Source organism: Mustela putorius, unplaced genomic scaffold (assembly GCF_011764305.1).
Source record: "Mustela putorius furo isolate JIRA1106 unplaced genomic scaffold, ASM1176430v1.1 tig00003836_pilon_pilon_pilon, whole genome shotgun sequence".
NCBI classification, from domain to species: domain Eukaryota; kingdom Metazoa; phylum Chordata; class Mammalia; order Carnivora; family Mustelidae; genus Mustela; species Mustela putorius.
Window position 1 is genome coordinate 38,476,808 of NW_025421989.1, and position 25,676 is coordinate 38,502,483.

The 25,676-nt window shown below is 43.8% G+C and overlaps 1 protein-coding gene across 4 annotated transcripts in view; it reads right to left on the minus strand.

Annotated features, from left to right (window-relative positions):
- The window catches only part of EFHC2 (EF-hand domain containing 2), a 192,382-nt gene that overhangs the window by 5,610 nt on the left and 161,096 nt on the right, over positions 1-25,676 (minus strand). For all 4 annotated transcript variants that reach the window (XM_013057519.2, XM_045089479.1, XM_045089480.1 and 1 more), the window contains 3 exons: positions 23,543-23,740; positions 21,252-21,344; positions 8,929-9,034 (listed from right to left, as the gene is read on the minus strand). In XM_013057519.2, the coding sequence (XP_012912973.2) occupies positions 8,929-9,034; positions 21,252-21,344; positions 23,543-23,740 (397 nt within the window). The remainder of the gene's footprint in view (positions 1-8,928; positions 9,035-21,251; positions 21,345-23,542; positions 23,741-25,676) is intronic.

Sequence of the window (25,676 nt, forward strand, 5' to 3'; positions counted from 1 at the left end):
CGGAGCTGTCATCTGTGTGAGTGTAGCTAAAACGCAGGTGTGGCCTTTAAACAAGAAACCTTTCTTTGAAGCTGCCTTCCAGGGTAAATAAAGCTTCCAAGAGGACAGGAATTTTTGCTGAGCTCTAGTGGTTGGCTTCTGCATAGGATTCAAGATGACCTCGTCCCATACTTTGAATCAAAGTGGATTCTGGCAAAATTGTTCCCTACTAGGTCACAGTTTTGTGTTAGGTAACTTTTCTGTGTTTATCAGCTACTTTTAAAATCTAATGAGAATGAGTAATAGTCTTTAATTTCAACTGCTAAATTCAACCTCAACTCTTAGAGATAACTGCTTATTTATTAGAGCTGGCAATAGTCCCTAACTATATAATCTTTACCTTTAGGAATGCCTTTGAGTCCCAGCTTCCTGTCTACAAATTGGGAAGAATACTTAATTTTCACAGGATTGGGACAATAAAACGTCACAGGATAGTCCATGCTCTAAATACAAAAAGAAGATCTTTCCCAAGTGGGGAGTCCAATGACGTATCCTAAGGTGCACCCGAGCAGCCCCCTGGTCCCCATGCCAAGGCCATATGTCACCCTTTGCGGCAAGAAAGGGCTACAGAGTGCATGGCTAATGGTCTGGCAGTTACAGTGCTCATAAAATGAAGCCACATCCAATTTTTCTCAGAAATGTCAAAAGATAAGACGCCAGTCACACAGTGCAAGTTATAAAGTTTATACGAGAACCAATTTAGGGTTATTTTTTAAAACGTGGCTTCGGAGATTAACCAGATAGGCCCTAAACCACGGGCCCTATTCTGCCAGTTTAACAGCCACCATCTGTGAGCAAGCACAACAGAATGGAAATGGGCTCTCCAAGCCTTGACAGCACCACGGCAACATGCTGGAACCGTAGATCGTCACACAAGGGAGTGGGAGGTCAGTTACAGCCCCGGTGGCTCACCATGGGCCGCTGTGGGAGGCAGGCAGAGGCCCAGCCACGGCAGCTCCTGAGAATTAAGGCTACAGGCCACAGTCAAAAGTCAGATGGTGGATGACAGTCAGCTTATGCCCAGCCATGTAGGGAAATTGCTCACCAAAGGACTAGTCAAAGCTAGATGAGCTACGGACCACAGTCCTCTTTGTAAATTTCACTGTTTTTTTTTCTTAGATCCCAGCCTTATTAGCTGAGACCACCTAGCCATCACATGCAGGGGAGCCCCACCTGAGTCCAGGGGACCAGTCCTGACATGCAGTGGACCAAGCACCGGGAGCTGTTATCTGGACCTGACCTCATACCCTGATTGTGAGGTCTGTTTACCTGAGCCCGAGTTTTTATTCTGGCAACAGACTGTGCTGGGTCATTCTCTACTGGACCCCAGAAGCCCCATTTTCTTCCCTCTTCTCTCTTCCCAGCTCACATCCCTGGGAGAACACCCTCTGTGGACTGCATCACTCACTGAGCTTCCTTATTTCCTGGCTGCTCAGTGGGTCCAGACAGCGGGAAGCAGCAAGAGATCAGGCTATTGATTCCACTTCCCTTCCCTCTGCCCCCTCCCCACCTGCCTATGGTTTGGCGGTGGCTACCTGCAACTACCTGCTGCCACTGCTCCCACTCCTCCACTGGGCTCCACTACCACTGGCCCCGCTCTGCTTCTTCAGACCTATAGATGGTAATGGTTTCCCGCTCTTGCTAGTCCCTGATCGGGTTCCTGTAACCCCAGCCACTCCTCTGGCAATATTCCCTTCATTCAGTACATATCCCTGACTCCTTTGAGTGTGCTGTGTATGTACCTTTCCTACTGGAGCCTCACTGGTAAAGGGACTTAGCCAGCTCTGTCCCCTGGGTGCGACACTGAAGGCTTAGTTCAAGCCTACACACTGGCTTCATCTCATTGCTGAATAGTGCTAACTTCAGGGATCCCCATCACTGTGCTCCCTGTTTCGGAGAGATGTCCTGCTTTTCCAATCCCATGTCTGGTGTACCAGACCAACCTCCTACTCAGCCCCTGGTTGGCTGAAGCCACCAGTCCTGTTCCTCTTTTCCAGTCCCTATCTGATCACCCCATACGTTGTAGGTAATCAGGTTAGCCTGGGAAGACAGCCTAAATCTCTACTCCAACCATCTGTCCTGTCCATTAACACGGACATGCCATCCCTTGCTCTCAACAGAACTCGAATCTCTCATGTCACCCACAGGGCTGGGTCATATTCACGACTTACAGGATCTCATCCTAAAGTCCCACATGTGACTTTTTGGCGGGGACCACCTCCCCAAATGTTGGCAATCCCCAGAGCTCTAAGCGAGAGGTTTTCTGTGCCCAACTGGGCCCCCCAGACCTCCACAGCTGGTCTGGCTCCTCCTTGACCTCTTCCAGGATTAACTGCTCTCCTGACAACTCCCCACCACGGGCAAAAGATCAGGCAGTGATAGGGGGATAGGGTTGGGCATGGGGCTGTGCTGCACTGCCAGGCTCCCAGTTGATGCCAAGAACAATCAGCAAAGGTTTCAAGGACAGTAAAAACAAACATAAACAAGTGGGACAACATCAAACTAAAACATTTCTCCATGGCAAAGAAAACCATCAATGAAAAGGCAACCTACCCAACGGGAGAAGACATTTGCGAATGATGTACCTGAGGGGGCGTTAACATCCTAGATACATAAAGAACTCATAAAATGCAGTATCAAAAAAACCAAACAATATGACTTAAAAAATAGGCAGAAGACCTGAAAAAACAGTTTTCCAAAGAAGACACCAGATGGCCAAAAGGTACACAGAAAGATACTCGACATCACTAACCATCAGGGAAATGCAAATCCAAATCACAAAGAAATATCAGCTGTCACCTGTCAGAATGGCTTTTATAACAAAGGTAAGAAATAACAGTATTGGTGAGAACATCGAGAAAATGTACTCTTGGTCAGAATGTAAATTGGTACAGTCACTGTGGAAAACAGTATAGAGGTTCCTCAAAAAATTAGAAATAGAATTACCCTACGATCCAGCAATTTCCCTAGTAGGTACTTATTAGAAGAAAATGAAAACGGGAATTTAAAAAGACATATGCCCAGCATTATTTAAAATAGCCACGGGGTGCCTGGACGGCTCAGATAGTTAAGCATCTGCCTTCAGCTCAGGTCATAATCCAGGTCCTGGATGGAGCCCCACTTCATGCTCCCAGCTCAGTGGGTAGTCTGTTTCTCCCTCTCTCTCTGCCTGTGCTCTCTCTGTCTCTCAAATGAATAAATATATATATTTTAAAGATTTTATTTATTTATTTGGCAGACAGAGATTACAAGTAGACAGGCAGGCAGAGAGAGGAAGGGAAGCAGACTCCCCGCTGAGTAGAGAGCCTGATGTGAGGCTCAATCCCAGGACCCTGGGATCATGACCTGAGCCAAAGGCAGAGGCTTTAGCCCACTGAGTCACCCAGGTGCCCCATGAATAAATATTTTAAAAATAAAAATAAAACAGCCATGATACGGGGGCATCTGGGTGGCTTAGTTGGTTAAGTGTCTGCCTTCGGCTTAGGTCATGATCCCAGGGTCCTGGGATTGATCCCTGTGTTGGGCTCCCTGTTCAGTGGGGAGTCTGCATCTCCCTCTGCCTGCTGCTCCCTCTGCTTGTGCTTTCTCTCTTAATAAATAAAAATCTTAAAAAAATAAAAAATAAATTAAATTAAATACCCACAATATGGAATCAGCCTAAGTGTCCATCAGTTGATGAACAGATCAAAAAAAAAAAAAAATCCCTGCAGGATATATGTAAAAAAGAATATTATTCATCCATAAAAAAGGAAGGAAATCCTACCATTTCAACATCATAGATGGACCCCAAGGGCATTATGCTAAATGAAATACATCAGACATAAAAAGCCAAGTACTGTTATGACTTCTTTTATATGTAGAATTTAAAAAAACCAACCAAACAAACAAAACAGAACAGACTCATAGCTACAGAGAACAGATTGATGGTCACCGAAGGGGAGGGGGTTAGGCGGGGGAGAATGGACGAAATACGCAAAAGAAATTAAGGCATACATCTTCCAGTTATAAAATAACTAAGACAGGGGAGTAATGTACAGCAGAAGGAATATAGTTAATAACATTGTATGGTGACAGATAGATGGTAGCTAACTGGGTGACCACTGTGCAATGTGCATAAATCACCTGAAACTGATACAATACTGTACGCTAATTAATTTTAATAAAAACTGAAAACAAGAGCTTCAAGAACAACTGGTTGCCGAGTTAGGATGTACCACCCAGGATCCCCTTGAGGAAGGACTTGGTGGCCCAGCTGCCAAGAGTCCCCCTTCAGGGATGGCCTCGGCTATAGAGCTGTCTTGGCTGCAAAGAGTCACATTACCCAAGGTCAACCCCCTTCCTAAAGCAAGCACAGGGATAAAGGCCAAGCCATTGTGGCCCATCTCAGGATAGCTTTGAAAGGCCATTCTAGCTCCAGAACTCTCTGGGCTGGCACAGTTTCTCCCTTCCACAGGTACTGATCCCAAGACACTCCCTAATGAACCTTTCGCACATTAAACTCCACCTGCTTCCTGGAGAACCCAAACTGTGCAGCGGGCTCTGACCTGAGTGTCGCCAGGCATCATTGGACAGGAACATTTAGAGCACACTTACATGGTTCAGGAGAGACTGTACTTCTCACTACTGATTGTGCTCTATCAACTATGCAACAGCGTGCTCAACCCATTCCCACTGAATATTTTCACATGAGATTATAGACTCACTGGTAACATTCCCAAGCTATCTTATATCCTCTTTATGAAACAATAACAAGCTTAGGAATACCAGAGTGCTGTAGACTTTGGGATCTAGTTACGTTCTCATTATTAAGTTAAATTGGTACCATTTTATACCTATGTTCCTATCTTTCTTAAACCGGTGGGAAAGAAATGGCCCCTTCCAAATGTCTCCCACAGACTGGACTGCTTCTAGGCTTGCTCAGTCGAGATGAGAAGAGACCCAAAGCGTAAAGTTCTCACTGTATATGAGTAACAACTGGAAGAGCCCACTGCTGAAGCACGGGCCCTTTCTCTGATGCTACGTTCCTGTTCCCCCACTGTTCTTCTACCTTTAAAGACAGAATTGCGGCTCTTAGCCTTGGAAGGTGACTGCTCAAGGCCCAGCACCCTCACCTGAGGAAGTAAGACCTCCCCATTTCACAAACGATAATAATAGCTAACATTTAAACCCTTACTGCTAGACAGATGTGGTGATAAGTGTCTTATGCGTATCGACTCAATCCTCACAACCACCCAGATGGAAGTTCTTTTCTTTCTTTCTTTCTTTCTTTCTTTCTTTCTTTCTTCCTTCCTTCCTTCCTTCCTTCCTTTCCTTTCCTTCCTTTCCTTCCCCTAACCTTCCCCTCACTTCTTCTTTCTTTCTCTCTCTCTTTCTTTCAGAGAGAGTGTGTACGTATGCACGAACCATCCCATCACCACACACACACACACACACACAAGAGCGTGGGAGTGGGGAGAGAGGAAGAGAGACTCCTAAGCCCACTCAACACTGAGCAGGAAGCCTGACTGGGGCTCAGTCCCATAAGCCCAGATCACAACCTGATCTGAAACCAGGAATCAGAAGCTTAATCGTTTGTGCCACCTAGGTGCCCCAGAAGTACTACTCTTATCTCCATTGTTGGGGGGAGGAAACCTGAAAGGTTGAGTGACTTGCACAAAGTCACCCAGTTAGTCAATCACAGAGCTGAGGATTTGAACTCAGGGTCATGTCCCAGTCACAGAGTATGCAAGGGATAAAATGGGGGAGGGGTGGCTAAGGGGAGAGGGAATCTTGGGCCTTCCCATGGGGTGGCTCCTCTTCTAGTGTGGGTGGTGAGCCTTCTGTGGGCCCTTAAATCAATGTAATGGTTCACAAACAACATTCAAAAGGGAGAAAGGAGAGGTGTGGGGGAGGGGAGAGAAGAAAAGGAAAAGAGGGACGAAAGAAAGGGACAGAGGAAGAAAGACAAGATGGCATTGCACCACATGTAGTCAGAATAGTATTGTTTCACGAAACTTTGGTTCTGCTGTATCTGTGCATGCTGGCTTGTTATGAAAAAAGTCTAACTGTGGGTTGTTATACCCAAAGGTCATTAAATTTCATTCAAATTCAGTCATCAGGAAAATAAAAATTAAAGTAATAAGCTACCACGCATTCAGAGGCAAAGTGTAAAATCAACTTGAATGTCTATCAACAGAAAAATGGATGAATGAATTATTCTATATCCATATTACAGCTAGCTATTCAAGAATGGCTCAGGTTTATACATATTAAACTAGAGAGATTGCCTATGATGTAGCATTAAGAGAAACACTGTCAATACATGCATGTGGTACAATCATATTTTGTACAATGAGTGATGAAGCTCCCAACATACAGATGAACATTTGGGTGGTGGATTGGGCAAAACAGAAAAGGAAGGAAGGAGGAACTAAGGAAAAGTACAACAAAGGCAGCCGCTGTCTAGCAAGAAGTGTGTGCATCATTCAGGGTGCCATAGGAAACAGAGGACATGAGCAAATTGTGTAAGTTGAAAGGAATTTAATAAAGTGACTATTTATGAAGTTGTGGGAAGCATTTAGGAAAACCAACAGGGGATCCTCCGGTCCCTCGAGAACTATGGCAACAGGGAGCCAGTGTCACCACTGGGGTGAAGGGGCAAGAGATGGTGGTTACTGGAGCCTGGAGTTGTAGGGAGCTGTATGCAGGAGGCAGTCAATCCATGGGAACTGGCAGGGACAGAAAGGATTTCCCTCTCCTCTCACCCTCCCCTCTCTTGCTGGTACATCACACTGGCCAACCCAATTGGGGGCCAGGGCACTGGGGGATCCATTGACTCAGCCCATAAAGGTCAACTGCCCAGGACTCAGAGCAGGAGGCAGGGGGACTGGAGAAAAGTCCTAATGGGACAAATATTTGGATCATACACAATACAGAGTACTATAACACTGAGTGAGAAAGTGAGAATAAAACCTCCATCTATGATTTTTCTTTGTACATACAACATTAAATATTTGCATGGATGAGAATTAATAAGGTTACCAAGTGACTGTACCGATTTGCTTTTGTGATGGTATCTCAGATTTTAGTTAATTAAATCCAGTACCTTCAATAATAATTACATTAAAAAAGAAGAGTTCTTCTTTTTTATTCTTTGCAGTGAAAAAGACCTGAGTTTTAATTCTTGAATCTACCACATGCTTGCCATTTCTCTACCTTCCTCATCTCTAAAATGGGGACCCTGAGAACATCTACCTTGTAGGGTTGCTATGAGGGTTAAACCAGTTGATAGATTTTCAGGCCTTAGGGTAATATTTTAGCACATGGTAAGTGTTTACAGTTGTTATGGTGACAACGGGACATCAAGAGCCTCCCAGTGGTGGGTCTACCTGTGTCCACAGCCTGTCTTCAAAGTACCCACCATCTAGCTAGAGCAAGCTGATGACGTCGCTCTCTTCCTTGAAATCTGTCCATGGTCTCCAGCCCTTGTAGGACAATATTCAAAGCTCTCCCTTGCTGGCCTCCCCAGCCTCAGCCTTTTCCACTCCTCCCTTCGTGCGTTCATTCCAGCCACACCAATTCCTTCTGGTTCTGCACAAGCTCCATGCTGTCCTCCCCTCCCAGAACCTCAGTTGGGAATGTCTTTTCCCTACCATGCCACTTCCCTCCCTTGCTAACTCTTCTTATTTGTCACTGAAATTTCAAGCACGGCCTCCCCTGAGGAGACTTCCGGTCTCCCAACTCCTCTGCCCCTGCCCCTCCAACCCCAACAGCTTCCTCCTCTTCCCATTCCATCCTCTTCAGGCTGTATCACGCTACACTCCTAATCATGAGTGTATTGATTCCGCCATCATCAGGTGCTCCTCCCCCGACCAAAAGGTAGCAATCATGGCCTTCATCTCTGGACCCCCAGCATGGAGCACAGAACCTGCTGAGAGTGCCTACTTAGTTACGATTTGTCTGAGTTAAACTTAGAAATGAGCGAGTTATGTGACCCTAAGTCACTCAACTAAGTAAGTGGCACAGCAGAATTCAACCCAAGTTGTGTTGGACTCCAAAGGCCGCCACTGTCTCCCAACCATCTGGAAGTTCTAAGGCCGCCTGCCACTCCAGAAGAGTCGCATGCCTGAGGGAACTCCCCAGGGGCACTAGACCAGTTCAGGCCAGAATGAGTTGGTCAGCGGAGACCGGGAGGGATAAATGCCTCTTTTCTGGGAGTAATCACATGACATTTGCTTTATCAAGGGACTTTCCCAAGAAAATCAATTTCTGGAGCATGTTAAAATATAAACAAACGGCCATCCACCCACCCACTCCTTAAAGACAATTGGTCCAAAGAGATCTCAGAGAATTCAGACAATTCCACAATGTTGAGAGCACCACCCGATCACATGAACTTTGTTTTCCCTAACCAAGCATTTTTCTACTGAATTTTTATTTTAAATTTGGCTCCACTGTGAAATGCACCCCCCTGCCCCGCCACCTCATCCTATACTGTTTCACCCAAGGCAAACCTGTATGCACAGCCACAGACATTCTGGGGATTCTTGACATATGTACCATTTGAGATTTGTTCTCGTGGCTCATGATGATGTTAGCAGAATCCCTTGATAACAGTGTTTATATCTATTTATAACTGTAACCTATTATCCTATTTTCCATATAATTGGATGCGACTGAGGTTAAAAAAAATTCAGCTGCAGAAGAAAAGTCATGTTCTTATAGAGCAGATGTTTGCTCAGCATGGAAAGTGAATTAGCCTTTAACACAAATGCCCAGAAATACATCAGTGCTTTTTCCAAAAGCCCTGGTGTTAATGTTTTATGCTGAAAAATAATTTTTAAGATAAAGGATATTAAAAATGCAATGAAGGTAGCCACAGCTGGTTTTTACAACCGGTGTTAATTTTACCTCTTTCAAGTACGACGGTGCTTCCAATTCGGGCACTGGATTCATTCTCCAGTTCAGGGTGCAGAAAAGTGACTCATAATCTATTTGTTCTTTACTGTCTTCAAATCTGAAAATATAATTATAATATATAATTTGACTCAATCTACAGAGTTCAGGACCAAAATGTCAGCTTAAATGCTATGCCAGGAAAACATGTCAGGTTAGGTTTTAATACCTGATATTTTTCTTATTTCTTACTAGATTTTTGAACTTTGTGAGCAGAGATCCCACACAGCTAATTCACCAGTGTCCCCAGCACCTGGAGTCATGCTGGCACTTAGTAGGTGCTCAGTAAAGCTCTGTTGCAGTTGCCATAGAAACAAATGAGCTTATTATTCAGTAACTAAGACCATTTTGTTCAGAGTATTTGCAGGCCCTCTTAATTTAATATGGTTGGTACTGTAGGTCAGTGAAACAAAACCACCTTGTGTTTCTTAAATTGCATGCTTTTTAAATTTTTAAGGGGAGCCTAGATTCAATGCATCTACTAAGATACTTTTAGGAAAAATAAAAGATATCTTTATCATTTATTATGATGAAGCCATTAAAAGGGGTTATTTAGGGGTGCCTGGGTGGCTCAGTTGGTTAAGTGTCCGATTCTTGATTTCAGCTCAGATCGTGATCTCAGAACTGTGAGATCAAGCCCTGCATTGTGCTCTGCCCTGGGTGTGGAGCCTGCTTAAGTTTCTCTTTCTTGCTCCCCCTCTGCCCCTCCCCACCCCTAAAAGAAAATAAAGGGGGGGTTGTTATTCAGATCCATGTATGCTGTCCAGGGGAAAATGTTCAGGATATATTGTTGAGCAGAAAGGAGGTTACAAAATAGTATGTAGAAATATGATCTCACTCGAGGTATATATTTATATAAAAAGGCACAAGGGCACGTGGGTGGCTCAGTCAGTTAAACATCCGACTCTTCATCTAAGCTCTGATCTTGACCTCAGGGTCATGAGATCAAGCTCCGTGTTGGGCTCCACACTGGATGTGGAGCCCACTTTAAAAAAAAGAAAAAAAGAAAGGCATAGAAAAATTCTAGCAACAATACACTGAAGTATTAAAACAGCTATCTCTGGGAAGAGAGACTACTTTTTGCTTTTTGCTTTAGAGTTCTCTGTATCTGAATTGTTTTAAATTTGAGAAAAAATATTAAGCCCATGTTTCACTTAAAAGAAAACACTGGCACAAATTTAACCTTAACCATAATAGAGTTTTGGCCATTAAGACCCAGTCATTTCAAACACAATTGTTGGAATGACCTAAACACAAAGTGAAATTCTTCTTAGTATAATACCTCAATGCCACCCAGTCTTAATTTCACCACACTCTGCCAATTTTGAAAGCTAAACATACATTGGTCATGTCAGACCATTTTTTGAAGGGCAAGACGAAGGTGGTGTTCCAAGCTCCCTGCCAGGGTTCCTGCCCTGCTCAGGACCTCCAACTCAATAGTCCCCTTCCAACTGGCAAGTGAGGTGTACAAGATACTGTGGCAAGAATGAACAGGGGATAATTACTTAAAAGAAAACCTGGTGATAATAAACTTGGGAAAATAACATACTCATAAACAGTCAAAAGCCTCCCCCCCACCACAGGAGTAAAGAAAATAATAGCTCATATTTATAAACTAATACAAATTAGCAGTAATAAGTTAAGTGTTACAAGATGAAGTCACATAGACTGGTCAATCTAAACAAAGTAGAATAAACAGAGTGATCAGAAGAGGAGAAAGAGAATTCGGTTCTTCTTTTGTGTACATTTTCTTTGGCTGAGGATTCTGGGACACAACTCCAATATGCTGCCCCCTACCACTGTTTATCCTCTGGATTTTGGCTCGCTTGTCATTTGAACTCCTTGAAAGGACATTCTCTGTTTATGGAAATATTTGTAGCCAAAATGCTGGACCATTATGTCTTTTATTTGTGTGTTTTTTGGGAGAAGAACTAAAACTCAATCAATTAAAGATGTTTTGTAAGAAACTTTCCTCTAGCATGGAGTCTTGAAGACAAGTATTCCCTAATACTCTGAGTAGGAGCTGAGGTCAGAGAATGAGGTCACGTAGGGCCTTTGACTTTCATACTAAGGAAAACTAAGAGCCACTGGAGCATATTGTACACAGAGCAGTTATGGGATCTCAGCTGTATCTTCTAAAGATCACGCTCATGGATACATTGAGAAGAGAATGCAGGAGCAGGGCCGAAGTGGCGAGGGCAGTTAGCGGTCTTCTACATAATGGCAACCTAGATGGCAGTGGGGCAGTGGAGGGCACTGAGGAGTAGTCAATTCTGAAAGATATTTTCAAAGATTTGTTTGTTTTAGAGGGAGAGCAAGCAGGGGAGGGGGTTGGGACAGAGGGTGAAGGAGAGAGGGAATCTCAAGCAGACTCCATGCAAAGTGCAGAGCCCAACGTGGGGCTTGATCTCATAACCTAGAGATCATGACCTGTGCCAAAACCAAGAGTCAGATGCTCAACTGACTGAGCCACCCAGGTGCCCCACTTCTCAATATATTTTGAGTGTAGGGTTCCTGAAGGATTGTACAGAGTCAGAGAGACAGACAGAGAGAGACAGAGAGAATGCATGGACTCGGGACAACCCCAAGGGTTTTGCTTGACCAACTAGAAAAATATAGCTGTCCTAACTGAGATAGGAAGGACTGTAGGGGCTACAGGTTAGGGGTAAACAAAATGAAGAGTTTTGTTTCGATGTTACATTTTGATGGGAAGGGGGCAGCTGGACATAGGAGTCTGAAATTCAAGGAAGGGGTTGGAGTTGAAGATAGAAATGTGGGAGCCACTCACACATAGATGGTATTGAAAGCCACCAGACCAGGAGACTGGATGAGATCACCAATGAACTAAGTTTCTCTATCTGTTCCTATAGTACCGAATGTAATTGTCAGTAAATTCCCATTACAACAATTATAGGAGACACTTATTTAATTCTAGAGGTTTCAGAATTCAATTCTGAATTCAGAAGTATAATATCCCAGTAATTTGGGAGCCAGTCAAAAGACTACCAAACAGACGTAGGGTCACATTAGACTCAGCCCCCGTATCCAATGCACTCTCCGGTCCTGTAGGTTCTACCACCATAGCAGATCACCAATCTCTTTTTCTCCACCTCCTCTACTACTCACTAATTTCAAGCCACCATCAACTCTCACCCAGGTTACAACGATAGCTTTGTAGTTTGGTCTTACTGCTTCTACTCTGAACTTTGCTACAGACCCAACCTCAACCAAATGAGCTTTCTTTTTCTTTTTTTCTTTTTTTTTTTCCAAATGAGCTTTCTAAACACAGACCAGATCAATAACTTCCTTGCTTGGAACTCTCCAGTGGCTTCCCAATCCACAAGAACATAAGCTGAACTCCTTATCAGGATTGAAAAAACCCTAAGGAACCTGGTCACTACTGACTCCTCCAGACTCATCTGAAAACTCTCCGTTTGCAACATTCCAGGTGTACTAGCCTTCTTGCTGTTCTCTGAGCATGCCAAGATTGCTCCCAGAAGTGCGAGGCATTTGCAACCCCTAGTCCTTTTGCCTGGAAAGTCTCCACTCAAACGTTGCTTTTTCAGAAAGGCCTTCCTGAAGTTCCTCTTGCCTAACAGAGTCCCCCTGCCTAAATCAGCATTTTCCCTGGACGATGGCAAGTGAAACTTACAGAAAAATTTCTGGAATCACCACTGGAACTCCTATTATCATACCTTGTTACCAATTAGGTTTATAAGATGCCTACCTGTTACCCCTGGGCCCCCGGCCTTCTCCCCTGCCCAACTCGTGATATGTTAGACTCAAACACATCAAAACATTTACCCATTTGAAGACTATTTGGAAAGGATATTCCTGACTCAAATGATATTCGGGAAGGATCAAATGCTGTAAACGGAAGAGTACACAGCTTAGAAATGAAGTATAAAATTTCTCTGAGGAAAGGGGCACCTGGATGGCTCAGTCAGTTAAGTGGCTCACTCTTGGTTCCGGTTCAGGTAATGATCTTGTGGTTGAAGGATCAAGCCCCTTGCCAGGCTCTGTGCTCAGTGAGAGTCTGCTTCAGATTCTCTCCCCACTCTCCCTCTGGCTTGTTCTTTAACTCTCTCACCCTCTTTCTCTCTCTCAAATAAAATCTTAAGAAAAAATTTTTTTTCTGAGGAAAAATATTTGAAAGATTTGATCTTTCCAAAGGCCCAGAGTGAGGCTTCAAGGAAGAGTTGAGCTGATGTGGTGTAATTCACCAAGTTTTTCTTTTCAGTTTTGTCTTAGAGGATCTCAGTGGATATGGAAATCCCAGCAAAAGGAGCAAAGGAGAAAAGAACAAAGAATCTTTCAATTAAAAGGGATAAAAGTAGCCAATGCTTCTTGGAAGAATTCTTCACTCTTGGGAAGTGGACAGAGTTGCAGTTAATCATGATGGATTGATCACAAATATATTTATCTCCCTTTCCCACCAAAATCTCACCAAGACGATAATGAAGGAATAAAAATAAGTAATAGCCTACAATGACAATGGTAGCTGGAAAAAAGACAACATTGGACAAGAATCTTCAGAATCTCTTGCACAATGGAAAGCCAACACAGGGCTTATAAGTGACTTGGCAGAACTGAGGAAGGGAAGCTAAACTCTAAATGTCCAGAGGCAGGGGCCACTTAGAGATTAGCCAGTGTAGCCCACAAAGATCCCGAGATGCGGAGAATGCAGATTGCAGGTTCCAACAGAGGCAGGGTCATGGTGTGGGACTGAAAACAAGGGCTGTTTTTCAAAGCCTGAATAAAGCAATGGCAGCTGGAGCCCCGAGTACCTTTCTCTATACTGTCCTCTTCTACAGAAATTCAACTAAAAGAGCTTTAGTCAGGGGTGGGGCTGAAGCATAATGGAGGGCAGAGGAGAGCATTACACATTGAACTTGAGCCTCTCAGCCACTTTTCTTCCCCTTTCCCATTTCAAGAACACCAACAGCCACACTTCAATGAATCTGCTTTCCCTCATTCCACCCTCCCTCCTATTCCAGCAGGAGAAGATAGAATTCTTCTCTTGATCCTCCGAATGGGCCTAGAAAAATCTCCAGATTCCAGCTTCTGGGGATACTGCATGAAAATAAGGGCTACGAGATGGACTTGTGCAGTGAAACCCATGAATCCATAAGATCCACCCTGCAAAAGCTTCCAACATTAAAGACAGAAGCCAAAACGGCAACAGAAAAAAAAAAAAAAAAGGAATCAGAAAAACAAATACAATTCAGGTTGCAGAAGGAAAGAGGTGAGATAAGAGTGATAAAGTATATCCATGAAAAAAGAACAGAAGACTACCAAAAAGGATCATTCAAATTAACATGTGTTCTTGGAATAAAACAAATCTGACAGTAGTAAACAGATCCAGTAGAAGAGGTAGAATATCATGTTGAGGAAATCCCTTAGTAAGTCTATCATAATGGCAAATAGAAAATTGGGGAGTCTAAAAGAGATCCAAATCTGGGATATCTAAAATCTTAATGACAGGAGTCCTCACTGAGAGGAAAATGCAAATGGAGGGGAGAAAATTACTACAAATCAACAGAAAGTTTCCTAGAACCACAGGACAGAGTCTCCAGACCAGAAGGGTCTGTAAAGTGTTAAGTGCCCACAAGCCCAGACACACAAGACAACATTGGCAAAATTCCAGAACACCAGGAACAAAGAGAAGATCCTAAGGGCATCTAGAAGGAACAATAATGGGAACGAATAGTATGTTAAATTCTCAAGCACAGTAACAGGAAGTTAGTATTAGAATCCAAAAATGAGAAACAGGAATAGTAGTACATGCCTGCTATTTAAATGTCTATAGAGATAGCTACAAGGGATGAGAGAGGCTGCTTCTTGTGAACGGGTCTGGGAGGTGGGGAAGGATATGACTGGAAACTACTCTTGCTGGAATAAACTTTTCAGAATTGAGTTTTGTTTCTTTTTCTTTTTTTTTTTTTTTTAACTATGAGTGTGTATCAGTTGGCTATCAATACAAATTTACAAAGCAGAAAAAGCAGATGAGAGACCTTGAGACGTGCTTTTCAAGGTGGTACAGTTGTACAAGTCAGACTTGGAAAGGAAGACGTGCCACTAGTTGGGGCTTGCTGGTGAAGAATTAGTCTGCAGTCTTCCTCCCTGCTCCAAAGTTCTGTACACCGCTTCCTCCCCCAGACTGCTGATGGGGTGAGGTTTGTCACGCCCTCCTCTGCTATATAACATACACGAAATCTACTACATGGTATTGTTTGATGAGGTAGAGAGAGAGAGAGAGAGAGAGGATACAAAGGAGAGTTCTAGTTCTAAAAACAGTCCAAGCTGGAGGCAGAGGAACCTGGGGGTGGCAGTTCAGAGAGGCAGAGGGCTTGGCTGTAGGGGCCTAGGAATGGGTAGGTCAGTGTTTACATGTACCACTGGATACCATCTCCCACAGCCACCTGTCATGGCGTCCTACCTGCCTCATGGCTACAGGTCATCGTTAGCTAAATCCTACCCAACCTTTCAAAATATTTTGGAAAGGCCTCTGAATCGTATAGAAAATATATCTCCTTGCTTCGGGGTCATGCTGTGCTCCTGATCAAAAATATTAGCCTCCTGGTTCTCCCCCTGAATCTCCTACTTTGCTCCTCTCCAAATGACATTTGGCTCTTGCTAAGACTCTGATCCATGGTCAAAGGATGAAGATTTGCCACTCTTGAAGTCATTCTCTTGAAAAGGCCATGAAAGCAATTCCAAAGAAGAACTGTCTATGGCGACATTGTTGAAATCAGTGCACAGTCTTCCAGGGTGACTGCCCTAAAGGGCAGCACTAATTCTGGCTTTAAAGTGTTTCTCTGCTTGTTAAAAAGTCAGCCTCCTTACTTTAAAGTCCCAGCTCACAGTGCTAAAGTGTTTTCCTAAAACCTCCATAAATTCTTCTTTCCCTTTGATACTGGGGCAAGCCACCATTTCCTTCCCGACACAAACTAAGGGACGTGTTTGTGGAGAAAGAGGGAGGGAAGGGAATTTCTCTGGTTCCTCCTTCGAGAATCATGACCCCCAAGCACGCTTCTCAATGCCTTGCTAGAAACACGGGTGCTTGTGCTCCCCCTCCCAAAAATGATGAATGGCCCCAAACTACAGAAGCCATTTAACTCCTTGCCACAGGGAATAAAGCTGCTCTGCTTTATTTCCAGCATCTGTGGAGGTATAAACCATGTGGTGGCAGCTGTATGTGGCTGAAGAGTAACGTGGCTTCCCCCTCTGCTGCGAAGGCCATCTTGTAACATAGGGGAATGGGCTGGGATGCATGACCGGGACTAGAAGGGAGGGCAGGCAGGAGAGACACATTTGTTTGTTTGTTTGTTTGTTTGTTTTTGAGAGAGGCCAGAGGGGCCAGGAGCAGAGGGGGAGGGAGAGAGAATTTTAAGCAGGCTCCACGCCCAGCACGAAGCCTGACCTGGGTCTCCATCTCCCAATCCTGAGATCAGGACCTGAGCCAAAATCACGAGTCAGATGCTCAACTGACTGAGCCACCCAGGCGTCCCGGCAAAGACACACTTCTGACTCATGCCGTTGTGTTTGGTTTCCATGCATTACCCAGCAAACCCAGGGGCACACGCTGGAACACCTGGTGAGATTCTTTTTTTTTTTTTTAATTTTTTATTTTTTATAAACATATATTTTTATCCCCAGGAGAGCACCTGGTGAGATTCTTAAAGAATGGACAGTTCAGAAAAAAAGTCAAGCTCCAGGCCACTGCATCAGTTGGTCATACAAACCCAGAGCTGGCCAGGTGGCATGGCTCAAGTTATCAGTGAGGAGCTCCAGTCATGTCCGGACAGCCGGGCCTCTAAATTCCTGTTCTCATTCCAACACACACCTTCTCGGCGAGGCATGTCACAGCAGCCAAGTATGGAGTGTGCTCAAGGTTGACACTCTGTTGATCCATGTGGATTTGGAATTTTTAAAAAAATTTCTTAAAAACCATGTATCACCTTATATTGGAAAACGTAGGATGCATCTGGGAGGTGGGGCTTCTCTCTGTGGACTTCCCGGGGCACCAAACACTGCCACAGTGGCAGCCACACTGCCTGACCCTTGTCCCTCGGCCCCACTGCCAGGTACTGTTGGGTGAAATCACCAGAGTCCAAACCATGCCTCTGGGGGGAACGGGGGTGCAGGGGCTGAGGCTGGGGAGAGTATAACGAGATGATCTGAGAGCCCCATTTAGCCCCGTTAACTTTTTCCATTTTAACTGATATTTCTGGATGCGGCACCCACTCTCTCGAGAGGTCAGTTCGAAGGCATTCCATGGAGCCCAGAGCCAGCTGTGAAAGGCCAGCTTGGGGCAGAGCTGCTGGGGAAAGAGCTGCACTTGAATTTCCAGTTGTTCCAAGTGCCGATTCACAAGGCCAGTTAGGAAAGGAGGCTACCTCTTTACTCCCCAGTCCCACACAGAACACAGAATGGAATGACCTCAGAATACTCTCCACTTCCTAATGGTTTGAGAACCAGGATTTCTTGCTTATTAATACTTAGGAAACATTAATAGTCCAAAATGAGGGCTCAGAGGTGTTGAGTCCATTTACAAGGATCACATGGGTGGGAGGCAGTAGAGCTGCAGAGCTCAGAGGCTGGTCTGGTGCATATCAAGCCTATGTTTTTCTCCCCTCCCTGACCCTCACTCCCCAGTGCACTAGCACAGGACAAGTGTCTGGGGCTACAAAGGTGAATGAGACACAGCCCTGATTCCCAGGAGCTCAGACAGGGACAATGTAGGGAGTTCTCATCCTGTTAGAGACTCATCTTAGTCCTCTGCAAGGTCCCTCAGTGACAGAGCCTCTTTATACCTCAGAGTCGGCACTTACAAACTGGGGAATCGTGTCTAGCCTCAACTAGAACGTTCCCTTCCAAGGGGTTACAAAATATCCTAGGGCCCTTGGCACTATGTCAATATGGAGTGTCAGTCCCCCATTACTACTACCACTTAGAACATTTAAGTCGGATGCCCTGTGCAGCAGTGAAAGGAATCTGACTGGTAAGTACAGAGAGTTCAGACCAGCTCCCACAGCACAAACTGGTGGGGGGCTGAGGTAGCCAGAGGTGTAAAGATTTTGAAGTCCTGCTCTTAGCTTGAGTTGTGCTAGTAAGGAAAAAACCTAGTGGAATCCCAAGAAAAATGGAAAGGCAGTAGAGGGAACTCTTCCTAGTGAGACGCAGCGCTAGGCAAAATACATACATGACAATCACTGTGTGGAAGAAATCGGCCAACTCTTTGGCCACATTGTTTTCCATCCCCTGATTTCTGTTCACACAGCAGGGCTATCCAGCTGCTCAACAGCTGCCCAGCTGCATCCCGTGGCAGGTAACACTGCTCCTGGGCAGAGCGTGCACTGAACCAAAACAATAAACTCCAGGCCTGCCTCCCACAGGAGATGGCAGACGTCAGAGGGGCTCTGGCTCAGCGTGCCACAGGAGGGCTGTGCAGAAGGAGAGTCTGGTCAAGGCTCTGGAAAGCCCTGCGGAGTCTGTGGGGAACAATAAGAATGCAGAATATAAATGTGAGCTGCAGGCTGATGGGTCCATGAGGAATTAGGGCCGTCTTTGAAAGGAATCTGCGGAGATGATGCAAAACACCAAGCATGTGACCCAAATCGTGGCGGGGCATATTGGAGGGAGAAGGGACTGGGAATGAGACATTTTCTAATCTGACTAGTCTGAAGCTTCCCCTCAGTGAGGAGCAGGGTCACTGCACAATTAGAGGCAGAGTTAGACTGAACAGAGCCTGCATAGCAACTCAGGGGGATGACCTCCACAAAGCTACATGGGGCTTGGAGACGGACGCGCGCTGAGCCTGGGATGTCTCCGAAGCGAATCGTGGAACAGCCTTTCTGCCTTTCATGTCAAATCGAAAAGGCGAAGACGTAACAGTCTGCTGAGAAAAGGAGAGGATGAGGACTTGGTGGCCTCGGTGTTAGAGAGGAAACATCTAGGTCCTCCAGAGGCCAGGCTCCCACATCACTGGACTTTCCAGGACAACACATCCCTGGGGCCATAAGAGATAATCTAATAAATATCCACAGCTTCCTGACTGGAGACAGCTTAATGTGCGAAACGCCTTCAGATCCAAATGTTTGAAAACAAGGCTTCCTCTGTGTAGAAGGACACAAGTTTCTTCCAGGTCATTTCTAAGTCAGGGTGTGTGGTCTGTGGTCCCTGACTTCAACTTCTCTCCGAGGCCCCAATCATCACCTAGTACCAGGTGCTGCACTGGGTACTTTATAGACGTTATCTTAAGTCACCCTCAGAACTTCCAGGAAGGAGGTATTATATCATTTCAGAGGTAAGGAATCTGAGGGTTGGGCAGGTCAAAAATCTTGCACAAGGGGTGCCTGGATGGCACAGTCGATTAAGTGTCTGACTCTTGGTTTCAGCTCAGGTCATGGTCTCAGGGTCACGGGATCAAGCCTGCACTGGGCTCTGTTCAGCAGGGAGCCCCCTTGAGATTTTCTTTTCCTCTCCCTCTACCCCTCTTGCTTGTGCGCATTCTCTCACTCTTGCTCTCAAATAAATGAATCATTTAAAAAAATGTTAAATAGCTCATGTGGAGGACCACCTGGATGACTCAGTCCATTAAGCATCCAACTTGATTTCAACTCAGGACATGATCTCAGGGTTGTGAGATCAAGCCATGCATCAGGCTCTGCACTGGGCATGGAGCCTGCTTAAGATTCTCTCTCTCCCTCCCTTTGCTTCTCTCCCTGCTCACACTTGTTAAATAAATAAACAGCCCATGTGGCTTTGGGAACGTGATAACTGAAGAAACGAGACTCCTAGGCCTGCCTATTTCATCTGAAGTCCTTTACACCAGGATGACCTAATTATCTGTCACACTGATGCCAGCAGATAAAACCAAATTGAGCTGACAGTCCAGAAAATAACTCCGGGTCAATTCAGTGCATACTTCCAATTGGATTGGCCCTCCTGAGTCTGCTTCTGATGCTTCTGACCCTAGTGCTCCTGCATAGGATTTAGTTTTATCTGTTCCTTTTGTCTCAGATGAGGACACCCCACTCCAGCTCCTGCTTAAGAACAATTGCTCCAACTGACAACCCTCAGCCTCCCAATGGAGAAGGGGGTGAAGGAGTTCAGAACTGATGATTTCAGTCTTCCTTTAAGGAGCAAAGAGATTTACAGAAAGTTTGTGAGTAGAAGAGCAGCACTATGACATTTTTGTTCTTAGACGGTATTAACCTGCTATATGTAAAGATGGATTTAAATAATTAGAGACCGGTGGAAGAAAGACCAACATGGAGGCCCTGAATAGTCAAGAAGAACTGTGGGTCTGAACCAGAGTGAAGATAGTGGGAATGGAGAAGAAAGTGGGAAGACAGTGGGAATGACAAGGAATAGGAAGGAGGTAGAATTGTCAAGACATTCCTCCCCATTGGCTATTTGCAAACAGTAATTCAAAATGGTTAGAAGCAGGGGATGAGTATTTAAAAGGTTCAGGGATTAAGTCACAGCTCTTAGAAGACTGGGCGACTTTGGGCAAAACACCTCATCTCTCTAAACCTCAGCCTCTTCAGGTGAGGCAAGAGAATATAAGTTGTAACTCATAAAGTAGTTCTCACAAAGCAATTGAGATGAGGTCTTCTGTCAATGACAACAATGCCTAGAACATAGTCCAAAATGTCAAACTTACCAAGATAAGTGAGTCAGAGGCGGGGTTGGGGATAATGTCATAGAAATGAAAAATGATGACCAGAGTCTGCATAACTATGAGGGTGGTGCCTGAAGTCGAAAGTAAACGTTCAACAGGAGGGCCCAGTGCTTTAGAAAGCAGATCACTGTGCTTTCCTTTTGCAACATCATAACGTTCACACTTTACATCTGGTGTTCTAGTAGGACAGAGCCCTGAATCATAACACTAGGCCCTCTTCCTGCATGTCTTTAGCCAGTAGGAACTACCGCTTTGAAAAACCGGCCCTGAATTTTAGATCTAATACCCTCATAACCAATGAAGTTAGACATCTTCATTTTGTCCCAGGAACCTGTGTATACATATATGTGTGTGTGTGCGCATATCTTAACATTAAAAAGATAAAATAGCAATTCATAGTAGGCTAACATTCAAAATCATGCCCAGCTTTTCCTTTTGTAACACTTAAATGGAGATGTGTTATCAATAATATAATCAAAGCAGTCAAGGGTAAATCAAGGATATTTAAAGGTCAATGTACAACCAGGAATAGTTCCCCCAAACAAAAATATGCAGGACAAACCCCCTGAGGGTCGGAGCTCTTGCTTACCGAGACAGTATGGATGCCAGAAGATCATCGGTCAAAGGTAACCTGGAGGACTTGCACAGCCTTCTGATGTATTTGCTGGGTAATACTGTTTTTCTGCATTAAAACAAAGTAAACAGGTCTTTTATATTTTGTGTCTCTTGAGTCACAATTACATGCTATAGGAAAGAAAATACAGATGTGTCCTTAAAGTCTGCACATGAAAATGAGTACGAAAATTGGTACTGGAACTCACAGTAAGGAAAAAGAGTCATATTGATTTTCACTGACTTTTTCCATTTCAGAAGTGACCAGATTCTGTCCTTCCAAAGGCCTTTCCATCAAGATTCAGACTCTTGGTTGGTGATAGTACGGCACTTTAAGGGTACAGCCACGAGTGTTGCTCTAAGTAATTGATCTGCCTTCTTGACCACTAGTCAAAACTGGTTCTGATATTTGAAAACATCTCTTAATTTGACAGGCATCTAGAGCCTCCAACGCAAGTATTGTATGACTTGAGGGTATTTTTCTAGTCTTTTCCTTGGACCCAAACCTTGTAACCTTGAGGCCCCAGCTGGGGCCTTAACATTCACCTCAGTTTTGTTAGATGGTTTCTCCAGAGCAGCTCAAGTCATTTTCCCCAGCCTGCCAGGGGCACAGAAATGCTTGTCCAATGTTCTCATTCAGCCAGTTTTCCCAGGCACCAGGCAAAATCAGAACCAATAAGAAAGAAAGCGAGCTGCTTTATGCACACTGAGTTTACAAAATGATGGGAGAATGTTTGTGTCTAGAACTGAAGCCTGTCAGATCTGGAAGAACTTCAGAGCTGTCTGATCAAGGAGCCCCATCATTCCCAGGAGGTGTTCTTTTAGTGAAGGGGGGTCACACTTCTCACGCTGGGCAAGCGGTACCACCAGAGTGGAAGGTCATGCAAAGCTCAGGCAATATAGCCTAGGGAGGCTCCAGAAAGTTTTAAAAGATTCAAGGAAAAATACCACCTTTATAAAAACTCAACAACTATGTGTTATGGATTAGGCAAAAAAATTGTGTTCAACATTAAGATAAACTACAGGTCTTTAAAGATATTTAGGGGAGGCAAGCTGGCCACTTGGGTACAAACTTCGGGTCTGGGGGTGATGGGAGGGGTCATGGGGCAAAGAAACATCAGCGGTTCATAGTAGGAAAACTAGAGGCTAGAGGTAAGAGTAAGGTTTTCTAACTCCTGGTGAATATCCACCCCCCCGCTGCCCCAGAGTATCAGATCTGTGGGTAAGATGAACACCAAAACTTATTAAAATGGGGCTCCAGTTTATAAAAATGATTTAGTAAAGAGTAATAGAAACATGGCAAATGTACTAGAAATTGATTTTGCTGAGCTTCCGTATTATCAAGAAGAAATAATTTCAAAGAATTTCTAAATAAAGTTTACTTGTAAATTCCCTGTTCTCTGTATTAGAAAAGACACATTTATAAATCCCGGTGATCACAAACTAATGTAAGAAAATATATTTCAGGATTAAACCTTCTAACATCTGGATTAACTATGTTTCAGTTGAAAACCTTTAAAAACCAATTAAAAGGAAATGGAAAGGGCCATCTTATCTTTTTGAAGATTCAAGGGCCTTCCCTATTCTATCAACAAACAAAACTCACCATCATGATGAAATATCAGTACCCAAATACTTTCCCAAAATGATTTAAAGTACATTTGGGAAAAAAAAAAAGTGTTGTATACAACCCAGACTAAAAAAAAAGAAAATTTTTAATCATTTTGCCAATTTCTGTAAGAATGTTGCTGGGATTTTTGTGATAACCACGTTTTATTGATACCAATGTGAATAAAGTTGACATTTAAGCAAAAAAAATCAAAAAGACTAGTTTTGTAATAATACTTAGACATTTTCCACTGGGTGGACGTTTGTACTAATGGTGCAAAAACACCGGTGGGTAAAACTGCTGGTGCTTATCATCAATCAACACAGGGACACCAAACTGTGCCAGTACTCATTGAATTCATCACCATAGTTTTTCTCTTAAAAAAAAAAGCCAGGTCCACGTAAGCCCTTTGCTTCATTGTTGAAGCAGTAACAATACTGACGTTATTAAATATCAACCTTGAGTGTACAACTTTTTAATATTCTTTGCGATAAAAATAAAGTTTGTTTAAAAAAAATAAAGTACATTTGGTCTATAGTGGAGTATAGTGGGACATCCCAGTGTTCTTTTTGCCCTACTGGATAAAATATAAATTCCTTCATTACTCAGGTCTGCAGAACCTTACATGATTTACTGAAATTGATAAAATGAAAGCTTACTTTTCTCGGTCTTGGTAGACACAAATAGCATTGAGTCTTTCAAAATTCTCAAAAGCGTTTTTCTTGAGCTGTTCATGGGCCTGTGCAATTAGGACATTCACATCAGGCTTCGTGTCCTCAGGCACCTGGTAGTGACGGGCAAGGGTTATAACTTCATGGTCTGTGAGTTTCCCAACAGTCAGACTCATTATTATGTCTCTGTAAAGAAAATGAGAAAATGCTCATGAAATTACATCTAAGAACACTTCATTCTCTTTCTGTTAAAAATATCTAAATTCCAGAGCACTTGGGTGGCTCATTGGTTAAGTGTCTGTCTTCAGCTCAGGTCATTCCTTCAGGTCCTGGGACTGAGCCCCACGTCGGGTTCCCGGCTCAGCATGAAGTCTGCTTCTTCTCCCTCTGCCTTTCCTCCTGCTTATGCCCTCTCTCTATCTCTCCCTCAAATGCATAAATAAAATCTTTTAAGAAAAAAATCCAAATTCCATTTTGTAAAACTTTTATCAACTGCATAGAGGACAGGTGACTATTTTCCTTTAATTTAATTGCTACTTCATTTAGGAGTAGTAGGAATATACCAGGGCTACAAGGGAAAACCATAAGCACTATAGTTTCTAAATAAAATGACATCTTGCCCAGAGTCAAACTTCTAGTAGAGAAGAGCCTGTAACCAGACAGTAAGTCTTTCAAAGTCCTTGAATGGTCAAAAAAAACCTGTCACCAGATACATGATTTCATTCGATGCCTATTAATCTTACTTTACACAGAATAGTAACAGACTTGGGGTTTCTGGCTTCCCATGGTATAAAATTTATAAATCAGCACGTTTGGAAAGTCTTTTCAAGTTCGAGAATGCAATCAGAAACATTTCTGCAGTTAAAAACTAAGACTGACACACCCTGCCAGTGAGGAAAAAGTGAGAGAAGAGACTAAAAAGTGAAGAGTTGTGTAGAGGAATCATTGTCTGAGTCTTTTAAAGGCAAATGGTATTAAAATTATGTGGCAGAGCAATAATAATAATAGTAATTATAACAGCAATGACACATTAACAACGAGGACTCAAAACCTAACAAATTCGTGGGACTGTTTTCAATACAGTCTCTATATCAAAGCGATAAACCATGCAGCACGAGTAAGAAAGAAGGACATCAAAATAGTTAAAATAGCAACTGTTCTAGTGGTTACCTGAATAAGCTTCCACCATCGAGAAACTCTACTTACTGAGAGTGATTCAGTTCCCAAGAATCCCAGCTAAGTGACCGAAGACAAGATTTTTTTTTAAAAAAGATTTTATTTATTCATTTGACAGAGAGAAAGATCACAAGTAGGCAGAGAGGCAGGCAGAGGGAGAGAGGGAAGCAGGCTCCCTGCTGAGCAGAGAGCCAGATGTGGGGCTTGATCCCAGGACCCTGAGATCATGCCCCGAGCTGAAGGCAGAGGCTCAACCCACTGGGCCACCCAGGTGCCCCTGAAGACAAGATTTTATTTGCTCTTTGGCTATAGACTTGTCTTTTGGAATAATGGCTTTTAGTGCTTTTATGTATTTCTTGTCATTATCACTATCATCGAAGATCTCTGAGCTCTCCTAGTCAAGAATTTCCTTAGCATGTAGGAAAGCCCACGGCTATGATGTTGACATATCTGAAGAAATTGCATTTCACCTATATCCGCTTCTTAGGGTTTCTGGGGTTTTTTGTTTTGTTATCTTTTTGTTTATTTATTTTTTTAAATGGGAAATCAAGACCAACCAAATTCAAACAAGAGGATCCCACAATTACATCAGGTCGGTTTGGATCAGACCATCAAACAGCAATATTAGCTGGGGGCTCACTGTGTAGGAAACGCTGTATAGTCACTTGGGTTTCTGAGCTTTTCAGAGTCTCTAACCTATTATAGGCATCCCCGGCACACACAGATGAGCTCCCAATGCCACAAACCAGGAGCCCCGCTTGAATGAATTGAGTAATAATAATAACCCTAGCCTTTCAGGGAGTACTAACTGGGTGCCAGTTGTTGTGCTGCCAGGGACTTCTGGCACAGATCATCTCATCTGGCCTGCAGGATAAGGACTATTTTTTTTTTAAGATTTTATTTATTTGATAGAGGGAGAGAGTACGAGTGTGCAAGCAGGGTCAAC